Source organism: Schistocerca americana, chromosome X (assembly GCF_021461395.2).
Source record: "Schistocerca americana isolate TAMUIC-IGC-003095 chromosome X, iqSchAmer2.1, whole genome shotgun sequence".
In the NCBI taxonomy this organism is placed as follows: Eukaryota; Metazoa; Arthropoda; class Insecta; order Orthoptera; family Acrididae; genus Schistocerca; species Schistocerca americana.
In genome coordinates, this window is record NC_060130.1 from 269,195,662 (window position 1) to 269,214,962 (window position 19,301).

General features: G+C 38.0%; 1 protein-coding gene across 1 annotated transcript in view; it reads left to right on the forward strand.

Annotated features, from left to right (window-relative positions):
• Positions 1–19,301, forward strand: part of LOC124555535 — a 319,899-nt gene that overhangs the window by 161,306 nt on the left and 139,292 nt on the right. Inside the window, exons 5-7 of the mRNA XM_047129490.1 lie at positions 313–478; positions 9,214–9,397; positions 11,576–11,623. Of these exons, the coding sequence (XP_046985446.1) occupies positions 313–478; positions 9,214–9,397; positions 11,576–11,623 (398 nt within the window). The remainder of the gene's footprint in view (positions 1–312; positions 479–9,213; positions 9,398–11,575; positions 11,624–19,301) is intronic.

Below are 19,301 nucleotides of genomic sequence, written 5' to 3' on the forward strand. Positions count from 1 at the left end.
GTGCAAAATTTTTACGTTAAGTATTCAGTCAGGTAGCATTCTTGTTTAAATACTGTGGTCCTTTCAGTGTTGTGTGGTGTTGTACTATATTTACTATGAAGCTTTGTTGACCAAACCCCGAAGTTTATATTTAGTGCAGTTGAATTAAATTTGATCACTAACAACTTGCTTCCTGCAACAAAAATACCACATTGGAAACTGTGATCCACATGAAGAAATAAACTACGTATAACAGCAGACAGCATTGTATATTGGTAAATTACTTTTTATATTGTATCTTGCGGCAAATCACAGTATTTTTTTCCCTTTCAGTATATACTTCAGGATCATAATTATGGTGCACCTCCACCGAGTCCACAGCTTCAAGCTGCTCTGATTCAACATTCAAGACATAGTACTGCATATGCTCTTCATTCTGGAGCAGGATCATCCTTAGTTGCTGGTAGTAGCTCATCTATTGGTCACTCATATAGTCAAGGTAAGGAAATTAATGGATTATGGTACTCTTGGAAACTGTTGTAACAAGCTTATTTCCTGATTTCAGTTGTGTTCAACATGAAAAGGTATATACACAGTGGATAATGCTAGGTAACAAATCTGTATACTCCAGAAGAAAAGAGTTGAAAAACAGGCACACAATCATTTGCTCTTCTGATCAAATGTAATAATTGTGATTACTTACATAAAAATGTTTGTCTTGGTTGGCATTTTGAGGGGGGGGATCACCATCATTATAATACTTAAAATAGCTAAGTTATTTGATAATGCTATGTAATAGCTGTGAGAAAGGTTTTAATAAATTTTAACTGTTGAGCTCAGATCTTGGTCCTGCAAGTTTCTTAAGAAATAGGTCTATTTATTGGTCAGAAAGATCTCAGAGTGTAAGAAAAATCAAACTATTTTAATTAGCCTTTCAAAGATTTCATGAGGTTGATGATGTTACAATGTGAAGTGGTTTCCTTTGTACAAGATGCTGATGTACCTAGTTAATATTATCATGATAATCCTTCCCATGTCCATAGAGATCTTAAAGCTCCATATAGTTCCTAGTGATGTTAATTCACAAGCAACTTAGGCATCTCACCTAATGCTGGTTGGGTATGGTTTTATTGTACCCAGATTCTTGCATTGGGAGCTGGACAGCAGTCACCCCAGTGTTACATAAACTTTGTACATCTTTCAGTAACTACCATAGAATGGATTGTTACATCATCTTGTGGTACAGAGAATAGAATAGAGTCGAAGTTTGTTGTCCCATAACATTGAATTTGTGTTCAGGAGACTTGTCAGAATGCAAAAATTTGTTTACAGTTTTTACAGTGTTCATATTTCTTATTATAGTTTTTTGAAGTTTTAATATATAAGGCATATGACTCAAGCTACCCCGAATTATAGTTCCATACCTTATTACTAATTCTAAGTTATTGTGATATACTACTTTCCTTATTTTCAAGCTGATAGCATTGTACAGTATCACCATTGCAAATGGTTGGTTGTTTAATTTGTTTGCAAGGTGTATATTTGAACCCAATGATAAATTTTTATCTAATTGCATTCAGAGGAATTTCACACAGCTAACTTGCTGCAAATACTTTTTTGAAACTGCATTAACTGAGTTTCTCCATGTTTAATCTAATTCCCATCTAATTTTTCTAAGGTACTGATGACAGTTCGAGGAATTTAGTTAGTACTGTTAGTTTTAATGATTACAGATGTTGTATCTGCAAATAAATCTGAGTGGCACTCAATATTAAGCAGCATGTCATTTATGCAAAACACAAACAGAATGGGTCCTAAGACCCAACCTTGGGATACTCCTTGTGAAATGGTTTTTCATTGTGGAGCAAAATTTCCTCTCTCTGATGTTATTATCACTCTTTATCTTTGATTGGTTAGGTGGGATTTAAAACACTGTAATATAGTGCCCCTAATTCAATATTTTTCTAGAGAATAGCAAGCAGTGGTTCACAGTTTTAATGATGACTCTAGGAATATACTACACTCCCCTAATAGCTTACATAGGGATCACGAGATAAGATCAGAATAATTATTGCATGCACAGAGGCATTCAGTCTGTCATTCTACCCACACTCCACACTTGAATAGAATGGGAAGAAACCCTAATAACTGGTACAATGGGACGTACCCTCTGCCTTGCAGCTCACGGTCATTTGTAGAGTATAGATGTAGATATCAAACGCCTTTGATAGGTCACAAAAAATGCCAGTGGCATACAGGCATTTGTTTAGAGAGGAACCACTTTTGTGTCCAAACTGATTGCTAGCAGAAAATGTGCCTTTGTGAAACCCATACTGATTTGTGTGAAATTGTATTAAACTTCTGTATGAAATTTGAATTTGTACTGTGACAACCTTTTCAAATGTTGTTGATAGTAATGGAAGAAAAGAGATTGGGCAGTAGTTTCCCCATATATTCTTTTGTCCCTTTTTTGAATAGGGGTTTAATTATTGCATACTTAAGAGTATTTGGAAAGCAGGCTTCTTCAAAGGACTGATTAACTGTTGTGGATAGTGGCTAGATAAGTGTTTTAGAGACTCCCTTTAACACTTCTGTTGGCATTCCATCCCATCTTGCTGATGTTTAACTTTTTACTGTGAGTATGGCATTTTCTATATATCTTTTGCTGTAGTTTTTCTGAATGTACTCTGCTGTTCACCTTCAGATTCCTCAGTGCCAAAGAAATTTACCTTATCTGTGTGATTTTCTACATTAATGTCTCATACATTTACATTTATAAAGACTTCATTGAAGAGCTCTAAAATTTGAGCAGGATTTACAATACTTTTGTCCTCCCTCTTGATTTTGGAAATTTCATGGCCTCTAACTGTAGTGCCTGTTTCTAGCTTTGATCACTGGCCACAGTGCCTTTGATTTGTTTTCACTATCCAGAATAAATCTATTATTTACCAGTTATTTTACTGCCTTTACAACTTTCTTAAAAATATTTTTGTAATTTTTTTATGTAGGTAACAAATTAGGACTTTTGTTATGTTTCAGTTTCCTCTGTAGCTGTCTATTTCTTGTACTAGATGCTGGTATTCGTTCAGTAATCCACTTTACTTTACTTCCTTTTTTTTTTAACAGTAAGGGGGAGTTTCATTAAAAGTGTGCAGGAAGTTTTCCAAGAATTTTGAAAAAATTTCGGATTTTGTAATTGCTATTTTCTATAGTCCACTGCATCTCATTTAACTGGTGGAGAAATAAGTTCAAATGTTCTGTGCTGCACTATTGTTTGGTTACAATGATCAGAAAGTCCTAAATCCAAAAACAAAACTTATTTGTCTCCTTGTTACTATAATTAGTTAAAATATTATCCATATGTGTTGCTGACCATTCGTTCACTAGAGTTAAATCAGTAAAATTACTAAGGAAACCCAGTTTTTGAATCATGTCAATTATTTTGTTGAGTTGTTGACTTCACTAGCTAAATCTACGTTGAAATCAGCAGCTATTATGGCTCTGTTCTTGGTTTCTTTGTTAGTTTCTGCTATAGACTCTGGAATTTCGAGAAAAATAATTTGATATTTTTGTACCTGAAATTCTATACACTGACAGAATTACAATATTGTGGCCCAGCTGTAAACAGCAGATTTCAAACATACATTCTTTATTAAGAGAATCGAAATTGTATCTTTCTTTATCTTTCATTGACCTTTTTACAAGTATGCAGGGTCCTCCTCATGTTAATTACTCCTACAAAAGCCACTGGCAACATGTAAATTTCCAAGGTTATTTAAGATTTTGATATTCTCATTTGTAAGCAAGTGTTTATTCAAGCAAACAACTTCGATATTTGCCCTTTCTGATAGAATGATTTGCAATTTGTCAAGTTTTCTGTCTCTGGCATTTGGATAGTTTGCAGTTGACCATTTATATTTAAATGCATTAGGAATGCATTTTTATTGTTTTGAATATCCTTATGAGAATCTACTTCAAAAGGTTGTTTATGTACTTTCATTTCAACCCTTGTTATTCATTTTTACACCCCCACCTCTGTGGGCTAGTTCCCCTTGTTAACCATAACTTTACAGATATCACTGTACAGACTACTGAATGCAGCTGAGCCTATCTATTTAGATGTAGCCCATCTCGTCCTAAACATTTATTACTAATAAATTAGAGTCAATGAAAACTGCACTACGTCTGTTGCACTGCTGTCTGATGTGGTTGTTTATTCTGCCTATGTATTTATCACTCACCGATTTTCTGTGCAGGATACCTTCTAAAAGTTAAATTTGATGCTGGATACACGTTTGTCATGATCATGATCAGATTTCATGCTTCATTTATGATCTCTTGTTAACTGTTGTTTTGAAGTGAAAACATGTTTATAGTTTTCACTGCGATTTACACACACTTTGTTCATTACTAAGAAGTCATTTCTGGTACTTCATTTGTCACTTTTTTTAATACTTTTTTTCCCTTTTTTTACTTTAATGCAGTCCACTTACATTCACTTGTAAGTTCAACATATTTTGAATTACTTTGTACCCCTGCTTTGTGATGATTATCAGTCTTCTCAGTTTGCACATCACTTTTAACACATTGAATTCAACAGTTTTTGTGGCTATAATCTGTCACTGTTTCCACGAGTCCACAATCTTTTTCTTATTTAAAAGTTTTGTGTTTTCTCACTTCAAGATTATTCTTTCTTTTCTGAGAGTTTTGACGTCACTAATTAAGTGATAATTTTGTCTTTAGAATTTATCGCATTCAGAAAGACCTTCACATTCCTCACAAACAGGGTCACGAATGAGAACTAGATGCATTTATGAATTTCAAATTCACATTTACACACCTGTCATGTAAAAGAGTGTTGAAGTAAAATGCTCATTAATATGCACACCTTGGACAATTGGTCAACCTTAATACACCTCAGTTTATTGGGCTGACCTAGGAATATGAGGCAGTTTGCGTGGATGGCTATCTTCTTACCATCACGTGAGTTCCATGTAGAACTAGCTTATTCTAGTTTTCAGGGGGTGGTTCATCAGGGAATGGTAGCATCTGAAAATTTAGAAGGCACGCACCTAATATTTCTTGAAGACCTCATCTGAAATTTAACAACACAAATAGACATTCGTGCACAACATATTTTTTCTCATGGAACCAGAAGAGCTGTATTTGAAAAGAAATCGCCACTTTATAGCAAGAAATCTATATAACAAATAGGGGGAAACTTGAAATCTGTTGTAGGCCTACAGAACAATACACTTCTCACTGAGAGACTACCACCTTTGTCTTTCAGGCTATTTTGTGATTGAAAATAAATATACTAGCCAACTTCACTAAGAGTCAGTCATACATAAAACACTCAATTTTGGTGGTGGTGTTAAAACTAACAGCTTATTATGTAACTATTACAAAGATTTATATGAAAATAAAGTGGTCTAGGAAAGAAAGAGACAGCTGGAGAAAAAAAGATAAGATTGAGCTGTGAATCATACAGTAGTAATGATAGTAAGGTGAGTAACAGAGTGATGGTATAACAAAAGTAAAGAGGGTACAAAGCAGTTGCATAGAGATTCGGGGAGCCATCTACTTTTACTGGCTTTCAAATCCCTTTGATTGGTAGAGTACATCCAGTTACATTTTCTGTGCTTAATTGTGTTTAATATCTGTAAATGCTGATGGTGTAAAGACCAGCTGAACTGTAGTAAACGTGGCAAAGCTAGTTATGGAACTAAAACGTGTTTGTGTTAATTGCTCATGTGGTTACTTATCAAAATTGTATTCGGAAGTCTGTGCAATTTCTAAACAATTGTCAGAAATTTTATTAAGTAGCATGACTGTTTGTAAACGTGATGCTTGGTGACATTAATATGAGACTGAAAAATCCAGGATAAAATACAAACAATGAAAATTAGTAATGTTAGCCACCCACTATGAATTTGAGGTGTTTGAGCATTAGACACAGCAGATATAGAAAATAGAATCCCCAGGTGTTCGATCAATGTATTCCCCTCAACACACACACACACACACACACACACACACACACACACATATATATATATATCTAAAAACAAAGATGATGTGACTTACCAAACAAAAGTGCTGGCAGGTTGATAGACACACAAACAAACACAAACATACACACAAAATTCAAGCTTTCGCAATCAACAGCTGCTTCGTCAGGAAAGAGGGAAGGAGAGGGAAAGACGAAAGGATGTGGGTTTTAAGGGAGAGGGTAAGGAGTCATTCCAATCCCGGGAGCGGAAAACATTGGCTTTGCACTTAGTTAATAACAATTCCAATCATGGATGTCAGTTTCTCAGTGCACTGAAAACATTGGCTTTGCACTTAGTTAATAACAATTCCAATCATGGATGTCAGTTTCTCAGTGCCACGACTACACTGTGAGATGTTACTGATGCACTCTCTGTTGTTTGGTTCCATTAGCAGTTCATTTGAAACTTTCAAACAGATGCACTACACAGTTGCTTCAAGGCAGCTATCTGAATTGATCAGTAGCATACATCTCTTAGTAATGGATAAAGTCAAGTATTTTATATAGTTATTTGTTTGTCTATCTATCAGGTTCCATGAGACCAAGAAAGCCACAGTGATTTGGTCATGAAATGAGTCTGTACATAGAACAGAATGCTGATTAGAAAATTAATAAATGAAATAATTAACAAAAAATGACAAAATTTAAAAGAATATACAGATAAATAATACGTTACAGAAAAAAGTTGTCAACTACTGCAAGAAACTCTTGTGCAGATTAGGTGTGTGCCAAAAAGAATCCTTTCAGCTTGAATGTTGATATGTGGGGCTTATCACTCAATTTTTTTCAGCTCTGCTGAAGCTTATTGAAAACAAAACTTGTTGGATAATGCACAGCTTACTGTGCAGTGCTTAAGGAAGTGTTAGCCAAGTGTGTATCATTTTTACGTCTAGTAGCTGCTTAATGATAGTTGCAGTTTCTTCTGAATCAGGCATTATTGTGAACAACAAATCCCATAATGGAATGTATGCACAGGAATGACATATTTAGAATTTCGAGACACCTAAATGACGGCCTACATGAAGTTCACTAACTTATGCGGTAGAGCAGTCTGACTGCCCTTTCCTAAGTAGTTTTTTACCCCTAAGAACATTCTTAAAGGATGACAGGGTTGCCCCAAAAATAACTCCATAGTGATAGTAGTGTGAAAGAAACAAGCTTTGTGTTTCAATGTTAGAGACAGTGGCGATCATTCTATAAGTGAAGATAACAGCATTCAGTTTTTGCACAAGATCTTGAATGTGATACTTCCAAGAAAGTCTTCCACCTGCCCTCAGTCCTAAGAAATGAAAATGGTAGACTTTACTATTTGACCAACATCGCGTTTCCAAGAGTTCAATATCAGAAACTGTGGGCATTGTTTTTTGTTACGGTTTAAGTGTTAATTTGTTGCCTGAAAACCATGTGTTGATGTTACTGATTACCCTATTAGCTATATCATGTATGTTATGCTCCATATCTTTCACAGTAACACCTTCTTCTTCTTCTTCTTCTTCTTCTTCTTCTTCTTGCACTTATGACCCACATCAAAGCAGGGTCAGCAGGGTGATTAATGGATTTGGCATGGTTAATTTTAAGGGATGGCCAGATGCACCCCATAACCCCCAGGATGGAATATGTGTACCCCAACTGTCTTGTATCATTCATGTGAGAGTGATCAGAAGGTTTTTAAATGTTTGCAAATCATATAACTGAAGCAGAACTTGCGTACCAGCCTGGTATTCACATATCAGCCTTTTATTCATCTAGTGGCATGTGGGAAACTGCCTAAAAACCACATCCAGGTTGGCCAGGACCCTGACCCTCGTTGTTAATCTACCAGGCAGAAGATGTATTTAGTGGCAGATCATTGATACACACGTAAAGAAAAACGTTGGATCCAGAACAGATATCTTTGGCATCCACCTCTTTACATTACCCTGTCAGATTCAGACCTCTTCCCTGTTGACAACCTTATGCTTCGTATTTTGCAGTATGAAGTGAACCATTGTTGTGCTTTTTCTTTAATACAATAATTTTCCAACTATGCAACAGTATTGCATGGTCTGCACAATCAAATGCTTTTGCCAGGCCAAAGAAAATACGTACTGTCTTCAACTTAGAAATAAAAGAAAAGACATTATGCCTGATGGAAATGGCACAAACACCGCAATCGATTGATACCTCCACCACATCAGTAACCTCACCACCACTCATACAGCAGCCTCTCCAAATATGGGAGGTCTCTTTGCCAGCCCCTGTATTAACTTCTGTCATTTCATGCAGGAAGCGCTAACTAAATTGTCAGCTATGAAGCCAGCTGGGCTGAATTGGAAAGCTTGCCGTGTGTTTTGATTGCAGAAATAAAACGTATCATACTGCACAGTTTGTTATAAAAAAACAATGGCGCTTTTGTGATGGACGGGTCTCGCCACTAAATATTTAAATATTTCTTGGGGGGGGGGGGGGGGGGGGGGCAGAGAACAATCCTGGAAAGTTATGTTTCAAAAGTAACCAATGCTATTTTAAGATGCACAGATCTTTATCATCATATTTTATATTTGGTATTGTGCTTAATATCTGCTATTAAAAGAAGGCACAAAACATATTTATCCTGTTAGAGATCTGGATCATAACGAAAGAGTATTTGTGCTGTGTTGAACTGATAATTGAAAATGTTGAATATTTCTGTATTTGAATGACATATGATGAACCGTTAACCTCTCTAACATGATTTCTGAAGATTGGCATCACTAAATTGTGATGAGACAAAAGAACCAGTAAGTAGTTGATTCTACCAGATTATTTAATTTGATTTTTAAATGCAAGAATGATATGAAACATTAGAGAAACAATTTGAATTTATGTAGTAGTATTATCTGTCACTACTGCTACTGCTCAGTTCAACATTTCGTCAGCTATAAGTAGTTACGTGCATCTTTCCTATGAAGTCTCATTCTGTTTTTCATTCATGATAGTCTACAAATAAGACTAAATGATTTGGACCACTAAATGATGGTTCGATTAAAGTATGTATTTTTTGTTTTGCAATAATTAAATTAAACCAGAGTGCAACAAATACGAAAACAAGACCTCAAAGGATAAAATTTACAAAAAAAAAGTTATAATTTGTAATTTTTCTTATATTGTTTGTTAATACAAAATCTGAATGATGCAGACAAACATTAAGTATTTGCTTGTAGGTTTCCTGCTGAATGTACGTAAGTTGAAAGATGTTGTTGTTCATGATGATGATTATGATGATGATGAGACAAATAGTGCAATCAGCAGTGGCAGTGAGCGTGAAATAGATCCTCTGGGCGAAGAAACCGAAACGGCTCCTGAGGACGAAGGGAATGAAGAGGACAGTATTACACGTTGTGTGTGGTAAGTCTTTTTCATACATATTCAATTGTAGATAATCTTTCATTGAATTTATTGTGCTGCATTGCAAATAAACACATTATTTAATTTTTGTTACACATTTTTATTTTTTTCGCCATCTCTTCATCAAGAGACAAAATTGTCGATACAGTACCAACAGTATAGCAACAGCAATTTTATTTCTGTCAAAAACTAAAGCTTTCCTGTTGCAATAAATCATCACCCACGATAATAAAAACTACAAGCTGTTAACCCTGGGGCATGTAGTGTCCACTACAGTGGATGGCTGTTAATGGTCACTTCTCTAAGTTGGTAGTCAGTCCTGAGGCTGCAAATGCACTCAATCCACTGCAGCTGGCACTCCCTTCTGGTGTTGTGCCATGCGTACATTTGCAACCTCATGTCTGACCGAAAACGCCAGAGAAGTGACCCTTAAAAACTGTTCACTGCAGTGAAAATTGTGCACCACAAGGTTAAAATAAGTGAGCAGTCGTACTTAATAAATTGGGGAAGGCACACTATTTTGTTCAGCTCATTGTATTGTATTTTACAGAGCAGGTCCAATAAACAGTTCAGAGAGATTTAAACATAGTGAGTTTATACATCACACACATTATCTTATCTTTTACCTAGTTGTTGGAAAGCTGTCTTAGGAAGTTGTTTGAAGTGTGTATTCATAATGGTATTCAGATTGCTCCACAGTTTTTCTTTCTTTCTTTCTCTTTTTTTTTTAATTTTTTTTTTTTTTCAATTTCTTTGTACCGATTAACTGAAATTGAATACTAGTAAAGTTTACAGAAAACTGTTTCTTCAGTCCTCTGTGGAGTTCAATGAAATTCTTTCTTTGTTGTGATTAGCTGCTATACTTACCAAAACTAAACTCTTAAACTCCATCTGAACAGACCTCAGAAAGTCCAATGGTACCGACCAACCACCGTGTCATCCTCATCTGATAGGCGACATTGGATGCGGATATGGAGGGGCTTGTGGTCAGCACACTGCTCTCCCTGCCATTGTCAGTTTCATTGACCGGAGCCTATACTATGCAGTCAAGTAGCTACTCAATTGGCCTCGCAATGGCTGAGTGCAGCCCGCTTGCCAGCAGCACTCAGCAGACTCAGATGGCCACCCAACAGCACTTAACTTCAGCGATCTGACGGGAACCGGTTTTACCATGGCCTCAATGCTGTTGGCTGCTGCACTTACTACTGCCTTGTAAATTTGTATGTTTGAGGATTCACAGTGATTTATGCTTTTGCTGTTGTCTTCTGTAGGAGATGTCTTAACAGTTTTACAGTATGCAAAATTTTTAGAATGAAGACAAATTGCTGTGAAGTTGAGGAACCTCTATGTGAAAATTTATAGTGCTTCCCAAAGCCAGATTCACAAGCACAATCTTAATTTTGGAACAAATGACTGCCTGGCCACACTATTGGCAGATGGGCAAGAGGTAGAAACAGTAAAATAGGGGAAATAATTGATGAATATTATTTTGTCAGTTAATGTCAATATTGTAATAAGATGAATGGTATTATTATGAAGATTTACTCGATACAGTGGGCTGTCATTTCATGCCACTTCAGGTGTGAGGACAGATATTTTCTTTCTCATTGTTACTTCTGCAAAAATAAATAAATAAATAAATAAAAATAAAATAAAAAATTTTGGTTAATGCTGCTGGAAAATTGGTGGTGAAAGCTATGCATAAAAGTAGCAATGATAGACTGGATGATAGATACACTAACAGCCCATCATATAAAAATCATTTCATTCTACCTACTTCTGAATTTCTTAACTGCTGTCAGCAAAAACCATGCTTCTGAAACTGCCCTCAAAACTCAGATGCACCTTCTGCTCAAAGAACAGTAAAACTGACTTCATGCTGTCTCCATAGTCAATGAAAACAGATTCAAAAGTAATCTCTCTTGATATACCTGAGCAGAACAGTTGCTATTTTCATTTATTTAGTGTAACAAATACTGCTCTCGGGAAGAAATGGCATTTTGTATTTTTCCTTTTAAAATGTGAAAAACATTCTGTGTTAGTTTTTACTTTTCTATTTGGAGATCAAATTATGTAGCATTTTTATTGTTACTGAGATTAATTAAACCAAATATTTAAACATTACTTAACAGTGCAGTGTCCAAACCTGACCTCTGACATAATGTATTGATTTTGCAGCAATTTCCAACATGATGATGGTTACATGATATGCTGTGACAGATGTTTGTAAGTATAGCACTGTGTAAATAAATTATTATATAGCTATAACATGCATGGGTCTGTTCTCTTGTTCATTATGAAACCTGTAAGATTGAAATTAATTCCTTTTTAAACACTGTGGATACAGGATGGAGACATTTTCAATACACAGAAGGGCCATAAAAAAGTGAAGTTAAAAGACCAGTAAAAATGAACGATGTGTATATTTTGCAGTTAGAGACATTGCTGCATCCTTGGTATTTGTGTGATGTGCTAAAATTGACCAGCCATAATTTGTAGCCCTGTCAAGCTTAAGAAGTAAGCTCGGGTCAGTAATTTTGACTCAGTATCTTGCCAAATTCCTAGTTCAATTTTTGCATTTGGAAGGGGGAAAAAACAGCTGAAATTTGTTGCTAGTTCACGTTTATGACAAACTGTAAACAGCACAAATAACTACATAACATAAATTCTAAAATGGAAATAATAAAACACAAGGAAAGGTCACTACTCGCGTGTAGTTGATTGATATGGGGCACATACACAAATGTAACACCACAGAGATGTTCATAGCTTTTGATATACTGCTCTTTTGTGAGCACACCCATGGCTGTGGTAACACTCATTTCTTTGCCACACATGCTAGTGACCATAACCTGCCAAAACCTCGTGTAAAACCCTTTGTCAAACAGTTCTTATCTCTGCACGTGATCTGTCCAACATCATGTCTATGAGAGATGCTGTAGTGATGGATGTTTGCATTTGGGTTGCTCTCTGTGTCTCTGTGTGTGTGTGTGTGTGGGGGGGGGGGGGGGGAGAGGTGTTTGCATATGTGTTTTCATTACACTAGAAAAAAAGTTGAAGCTCAAAAGACAGATGTCTGTACTAGTATGGATATCTGTGTGTCACATATTAACAATCCCCAGATTATGTATCAACCAGCTACAGGTGAATATTGTGACTTTTGGGAAGGAAGAGGAAGGTGAAAGCTGGCTGTATTCAGTGATGGCTTTATCTAAAAGAGAGAATAAAGCATCTGATCAGCAGTGAATTTGATTAAGATACTCAGTCTGAAGAACTACACATTATGAAACTGTTGACCCAGATAGGTAGTCAAAGATCAAAGATCAGAATCTAACAGTGGTAGTGAGGAAATCTGCAATAGAAATTGACAGTGGCTCTGAAATTCAAGTTTAATTATTTCAGAAAATATTTAGTTTTAGTTCATTTAAAATACTCTACTGGAAAGACAGAATGCTTAACGTTTGAATGGCATAGGTCACTTTTCTGAAATATATTGATTAGCTTACAGATTTTGTGTGTGTGACGAACTGTAGTACTAACATCAAGTAATTGTATTTTCTAACTATAAGTGCCCTAATGAAAAGCAATTACACCAATGAAATCAAAACAATCAAAATAGAAATCTGAATAATAAATTCCATTAAAATTAAGTCTAAATAAGAAGTTGAGATTCGCATGTAGATGTCGCATGTCAACAGATAAATGTATTGAAAATTAGATAAAAATTAACAAAAAAATTTGGTTATGTATGGGAGTAGAAAAACCGATAAGAAGAATCCATCATGCTATGTCACACACGCTCACTGGGTTGCATTCTGGAGATCTGAAAAACACTAAGAGCCACAGAAATTTAAAAAAGGAGAGGGTAAAGATGCTTCAATGAACACACAAGCGGATCCATGTTTTTAAAGCTTTAACCAATCTCTTACTGGGTGGGCTGGATGATATAAATAAAATCATGGAGCTTGTGCAGTTGTCATACTAGTATACCTTTCAGAATATTCGAAATTTTAGCTAGAGGACTGATGGCACAGTGGTTAGCACCCTGAACTCGCATTCGGGAGGACAGTGGTTCAAATCCCCACCTGGCCATCGAGATTCAGGTTTTCCGTTACTTTCCTAAATCGCTCCAGGCAAATGCCCAGACAGTTCCTTTGAAAGGGGCATGGCTGATTTACTTCCCCATTCGTTCATAACCTGAGCTTGTGCTCCATTTCTAATGACTACACTGTCTACAGGACATTGAACTCTGATCTTGCTTCATAGCTGGATCCAAAAGTGAAAAGTGCTCTGTTACTGACTCGATACTGGTGTGAACTCATAGTGCTGCCCACATGACAACCTTCTTACTACTGAAAGGTTTATTTAGGAGAACTTGGAGGAGCCAGGTTTGTATATAGATGAAAAGATATGTAGGTTTTGGTGAAATCTCTCAGGAAGTTTGCAGAACATTGCCCAAGTTGGAACTGTGTCTTGCAAACTGCTGTTGTCAATAATATAACTATCACCTCAGGGGGCTCACCACTCTTTGGCAGGTTCATGCTTGGCTACAACAAGGCCCCAGCCTTTGCAGCATCTTTTCCCTTCCATGCTGCGCATCTGCCCTCATGCTATTCTTTTTCCCCTCCCTTGGGGAACATGTCTTGTATGTTTTTGGAAATGTGTTCTGCATTTTCAGCAGCAGATATCAGAACATTCTCTCCGCTGTTTTTCATTCCTTTTTTCTTTCTTCTTACCCCTTCTCCTATTCTTCCTCCGCTTCGGTGTTTGAGGTTCCTCTTTTTCTTCTTCCTGCCTGTGCATTCCTGAAGGCCAGCCCACCTGTCTGACATGTAACAGGTGACTGGCTAAAGAGTAATTCCCAGCCCCGGGTCAATAGGTAGGGTTCGCACATATCCCCGGGTACAGGCCATGCCCAGGGAGGGGTGATTGCATGAGCTGCTACCTTGCCAAATTGCCAATTGGTCCCTCTTGTCAGGTGTTCAGGTGGTGTGAGCTGAGGTGTGAACAATCACCTAAGGCAGGTGCACCCCCTTCTGAGGGGGGGAACCCAGTTAAAAGGAGTGTGCCATCATAGATGCTGGCAATCATGGGGGATTCTCTTGCAACTCATCTTCTTCACACTATGTCTACTAAATGCCAGCTGCACCATGGTTTCTCATGGTTTCAAGTACTTCAGACAGTCAGTCTGTGCAACAGTAAATCCATTTATTATTCAGAAAGGCATTGGTGCAGTTGCCAGTCCTGTGAAATACTGCTCATTTACACAATGACACTTTGCTTTTGGAGACGACGTCTGATTCTCAAGCCCAACAACTGCTTGCAGCTTTGCTCCTCTAGAGTTAACCTATTTGTGTTGAAGCTCATCACACACTGAGTTTTTCGTGTGGTGTTATTTACACTTGGCTGCTCGGTGGTCTGACCAAGGCAGAAATCCAAATGTACTTCTCTGATCAGGGCGTCACTGCAGTCTGTTGGATGATGGAAAAGGTAGATGCGTCCTTAGTGCCCACACGCACTCTCTTTCTGATGTTTGATAGAGTAGTACTTCCCTCCAATATCAAAGCAGGCTATGAAGTTATCACAGACCGATGGTATATTTCCATCCTGATGCACTGCTACCAGTGTCATTGTTGACAACCACACACTCATGTTCCATCAACACCTGGCCAAATGTGGAACCTGTCGTAAGGATGCTCACAAGGGTGATTGTCCACCACCTCCCTGCTGCATCAGTTGCAATGGCAACCATGCAGCCACATCCCAAGATTGCCTCATGTATCTTGATGAGCGGGCCTTTCACCAGATCCTGGTGAAGGAAAAGGCGCCTTACACTGTTAAGAATCTCCATCCGACAAACATTTGACTCGTCATATGCCACCCACAAAGGCTCCAAGAAGTCAAACAGAGGCAAACAGTCTTCTCCTTCTCCAACTCAGAGATCCTCTTGAATGGTGTCACCATGTGATACCCTCATTTAGCCTACCTCTGTGTCACCGGTGCGCACTGCCAATCGTTTTTCTGCCCTGTACTCCACAGACCAACAGAAGGAGAATGCCGATGCCTCTGTCGATCTCAGGGAGCAGGATCCGTCAGACTCTGTGCCTTGTCACAGTGTGTCTTCGAAGGCTGGCACTTGGCAGCCGCCGAGGTAATACCCCTTCATTTTATCCCTCTTTCCGTTTCCTTGTCGTGAGTCTCCTCCAATGGAACATTCGTGGCCTTAGATCCAACAATGAGGAATTGCGGTTGCTCTTTGAATCGCAGTGTCCATGTGTTCTCTGCCTCCAGGAAACAAAATTGCATCCTAATGACCGCTTTGACCTCTTGTATTTCTTTCTGGTCCACTTTGACCTTCCGCCTGAGGATGGCATTCCATCTCATGGGGAGTCATGCTGCTCATCTGGGATGGTGTTCGTAGTTGAAACCATATCCCTGACTACCCGGCTTTGAGCTGTGGCAGTTCGCATTTTCCTTCCTCACTTCACTTTTTCCCTTTGTACCGTTTACATCCTTCTGTCAAACGGTATCACCAGGGCATATTCCTCCCATGTATTGGACATCTCCCTCACCCCTTTCTGCTGCTCGGTGACTAGTGAGCACCACCCCCTTTGGGGTTCTTCCAGAACCTGTTCAAGAGGTGCCACCTTGGCTGACCACCTCAATCAACTTAACCTCATTTGTCTTAACACGGGAGCACTCGCATTCCATTCAGACTCCACGCATACCTATTCCCATTTGGACCTCTCCTTCTGCAGTGCCCAGCTTGCCCGTCGTCAACAGTGGTCCATTCTCTCTGACACATACTCGAGCAACCATTTCCCGTGTGCTATCTGTTTGCCAACTCTTACCCCACCGATGTGCACGCCCGAATGACAGCTTTCTAAGCCCAACTGGAGGCTTTACTCCTCCCTGGCAACCTTCGATTTTCCATTCCACACACTTCATTTTTACTGTGCTGTGTCCCAGTCCCTTTGTGGAGTGAGGTGAACTGAAATGCAATTCGCGCACACAGATATGCAATGGCAAACTGCATTTGTTATAAACAGATGCGTGCGCAGTGTCGTCGCGTTCTTCAGGATAGCAAAAAAGCTAGCTGGATTTCATTTACTAGTTCTTTGAACAGTTCCACTCCCTCTTCCATCGTGTTGGCCCATCTCCGACAGCTCTCTGGGACCAACTTCCATTTCCCAATTCCTAGCCTGACTAAAGCAGAGGATGTGATAGTGGACCTGTTACTGTCTCCAACACCTTGGGTCACTATTTCACAGAGATTTCGAGCTCCACCCAGTATCACCCTGCCTTCCTCCATCGGAAATGTGTGGAGGACACTTGGGCGATATCCTTCTCTTCTCAGAATTGTGAGTGCTACCTACAATGACACCTTTACTATGAGGAAGCTAGATAATGCTCTCACTTCATCCGTACCCTCCCATCCCTTCGTGGGAACAAGCTCTGGGGAATTAAACCACTCCCAACGGTTTGGTCAGCCTCTTCTCGCCTCTCTCGCCACAAGATCAATTTAGTTAGGTTACATACTGGGCACTGTCTTTTTAGCCATCACCATTTGTTAAGTGGTGATCCCCATCACTTTGTGCTCATTCCCCTCAACTTTTGACGGTTCACCATTTCCTGACAGAATGCCCTTTTGTTAACCACTTACATTCTCAGTTATGTTATGCTGCCTGAATTATCAGCCGTTTTAGTGAACAACTCGTGGGCTGTCGACCTTGTTTTATTTTTTATCTATTGTAGCATTATGGTGAAGAACATTTAATCTTTTGTTCAGGACACTCGTTGTCTCTATGGCGTATTTTATGAACCTTTCTCCAAGTCCCTGTTTTTAGCTGCCTTTCCGTCCATTGATTGGGTTTAACTTGTATCCATTTTTAACTCCTTTTTTTTTGTCTTCATGTTCTACAGTTCTGACATGAGCGCATATGAGCAGAGTTGTTTTTGTGCCCTAAAACAAAACAAAACAAATAAAACAGTAATATAACTATGCAATAGTGCCATCTTTGTGAACATTGAGGCATTGCAGAAGGTAGTTGGACCTACAGTTGCACTACCATTGTTGAAAAGTGCACATTGGATGTATGCAGAGAGGTATATGTCTAAGATTAACAAGAGCTTTTTAGAACCAAACTGATGGAAGCATTGTTAATAATTACGAAAATGTGTCCTGACAATATAACTCTCATGTTGGAAGCTACATGGTACTAAGTCACAGAAAGGGGACATCGACAATGTGAGACAGATCACTGGAAACCATGTTATAAATAAAGTCACATTCCAGAACTGGTACTTGGTACAATGATACAGGGACGGGGATGATATAAAGATTGACCATCGTTTTTACTAACTGTACTGAAAATTTGTGAAAGACTTAGATTGCAATAAGTTAACCCACATAATCCATTTCAAAATGAGGCATGGATCCCATCGTCTGTAATTGTATAAAATAAGCAATAGACAATCACATATATGTAGATGTAAGAAGCCAGTACACCAGGACATCGTGTATTACAGTATTCTCTAAATATTAGATTAGATTAGATTAATACTTGTTCCATAGATCATGAATACGACACTTCGTAATGATGTGGAACGTGTCAGGTTAATAAAAAAGTCTGTACAAGATATTACATTACACAAAATATTGCATGACACTAATGTTTAAATTGGTTTTTTTCCCCTCCCTTAATTTATATCTAAAAATTCAGCCAATGAGTAGAAGGAGTTGTCATCTAGAAATTCTTTTAATTTATTTTTAAATGTTGGTTGGCTATCTGTCAGGCTTTTGATGCTGTTTGATAGGTGACCAAAGACTTTTGTGGCAGCATAATTTACCCCTTTCTGTGCCAAAGTCAGATTTAGCCCTGCATAGTGAAGATCATCCTTTCTCCTGGTGTTACAGCTATGCACACTGCTATTACTTTTGAACTGGGTTGGATTATTAACAACAAATTTCATAATTGAATATATATACTGTGAGGTTACTGTGAGGATCCCTAGATCCTTAAATAGATGTCTGCAGGATGACCGTGGGTGGGCACCAGCAATTATTCTGATTACACGTTTTTGAGCAATGAATACTTTTCTACTCAATGATGCTGTAGATGTGGACATTCAATTTTTTCTGAGAAATCATGATTTCTGGGCAACTATAATTAGCAGTGCCGACCAGATATCCTGAAGCGAACTCCTGTATTTAGGCACAAAGGTATGCAAGTATCTGTACCATCAAGCAGGCCTCAGAAATATGTATTTGTTAAAGCTGTTGTAAGCAACAAGGGAACAGGCTGTATAGCTTAATGACTTTCAGAAATACAGCAGAGTTATTTTCATGGTTATAATGAGTACCAGAGTATAAAGATTTTTGCAGAAGAAACAGAGCTTGAAGAGATGATTGTTGAGAGCTCAGATAGGACACTACTACAGTGGTGAAATATTGTTGCCCGCAACTCTCATGCAGCTGTGAAAATGATACAAAGTATAATGTTTTATAACAAACCCTTGTCCTTGTTCTGAATGGTTAATGGTAGTTCTGATAGAGGTGATTAAACAGAATGCTACTGTATGAAATAGGAAGTAGTTTTTACTGAACTCTATATGTTCCAGTGCAGTGATAATGGCAGTGTATTAGGTTTCTATAATGTCTACTAGATAATGTGACAGTCAGTTATGTATGTTGAGCTTCTTTTTCAGAATTTTAGTATAGCAAGGAATATTCCAAGTACACATTTGGACAGGTCTTATCCACAGACATTTTATTTGATGATACGTGTCTCTGGCATATTTCCCTTGTGATTACTTAATTCCTTCATACACATTTAGCAGTAGTTGGTGCTACAGAATGTTTTCTAACAAGTATTGTTACAGTATGAGACAACATTAAATTTCA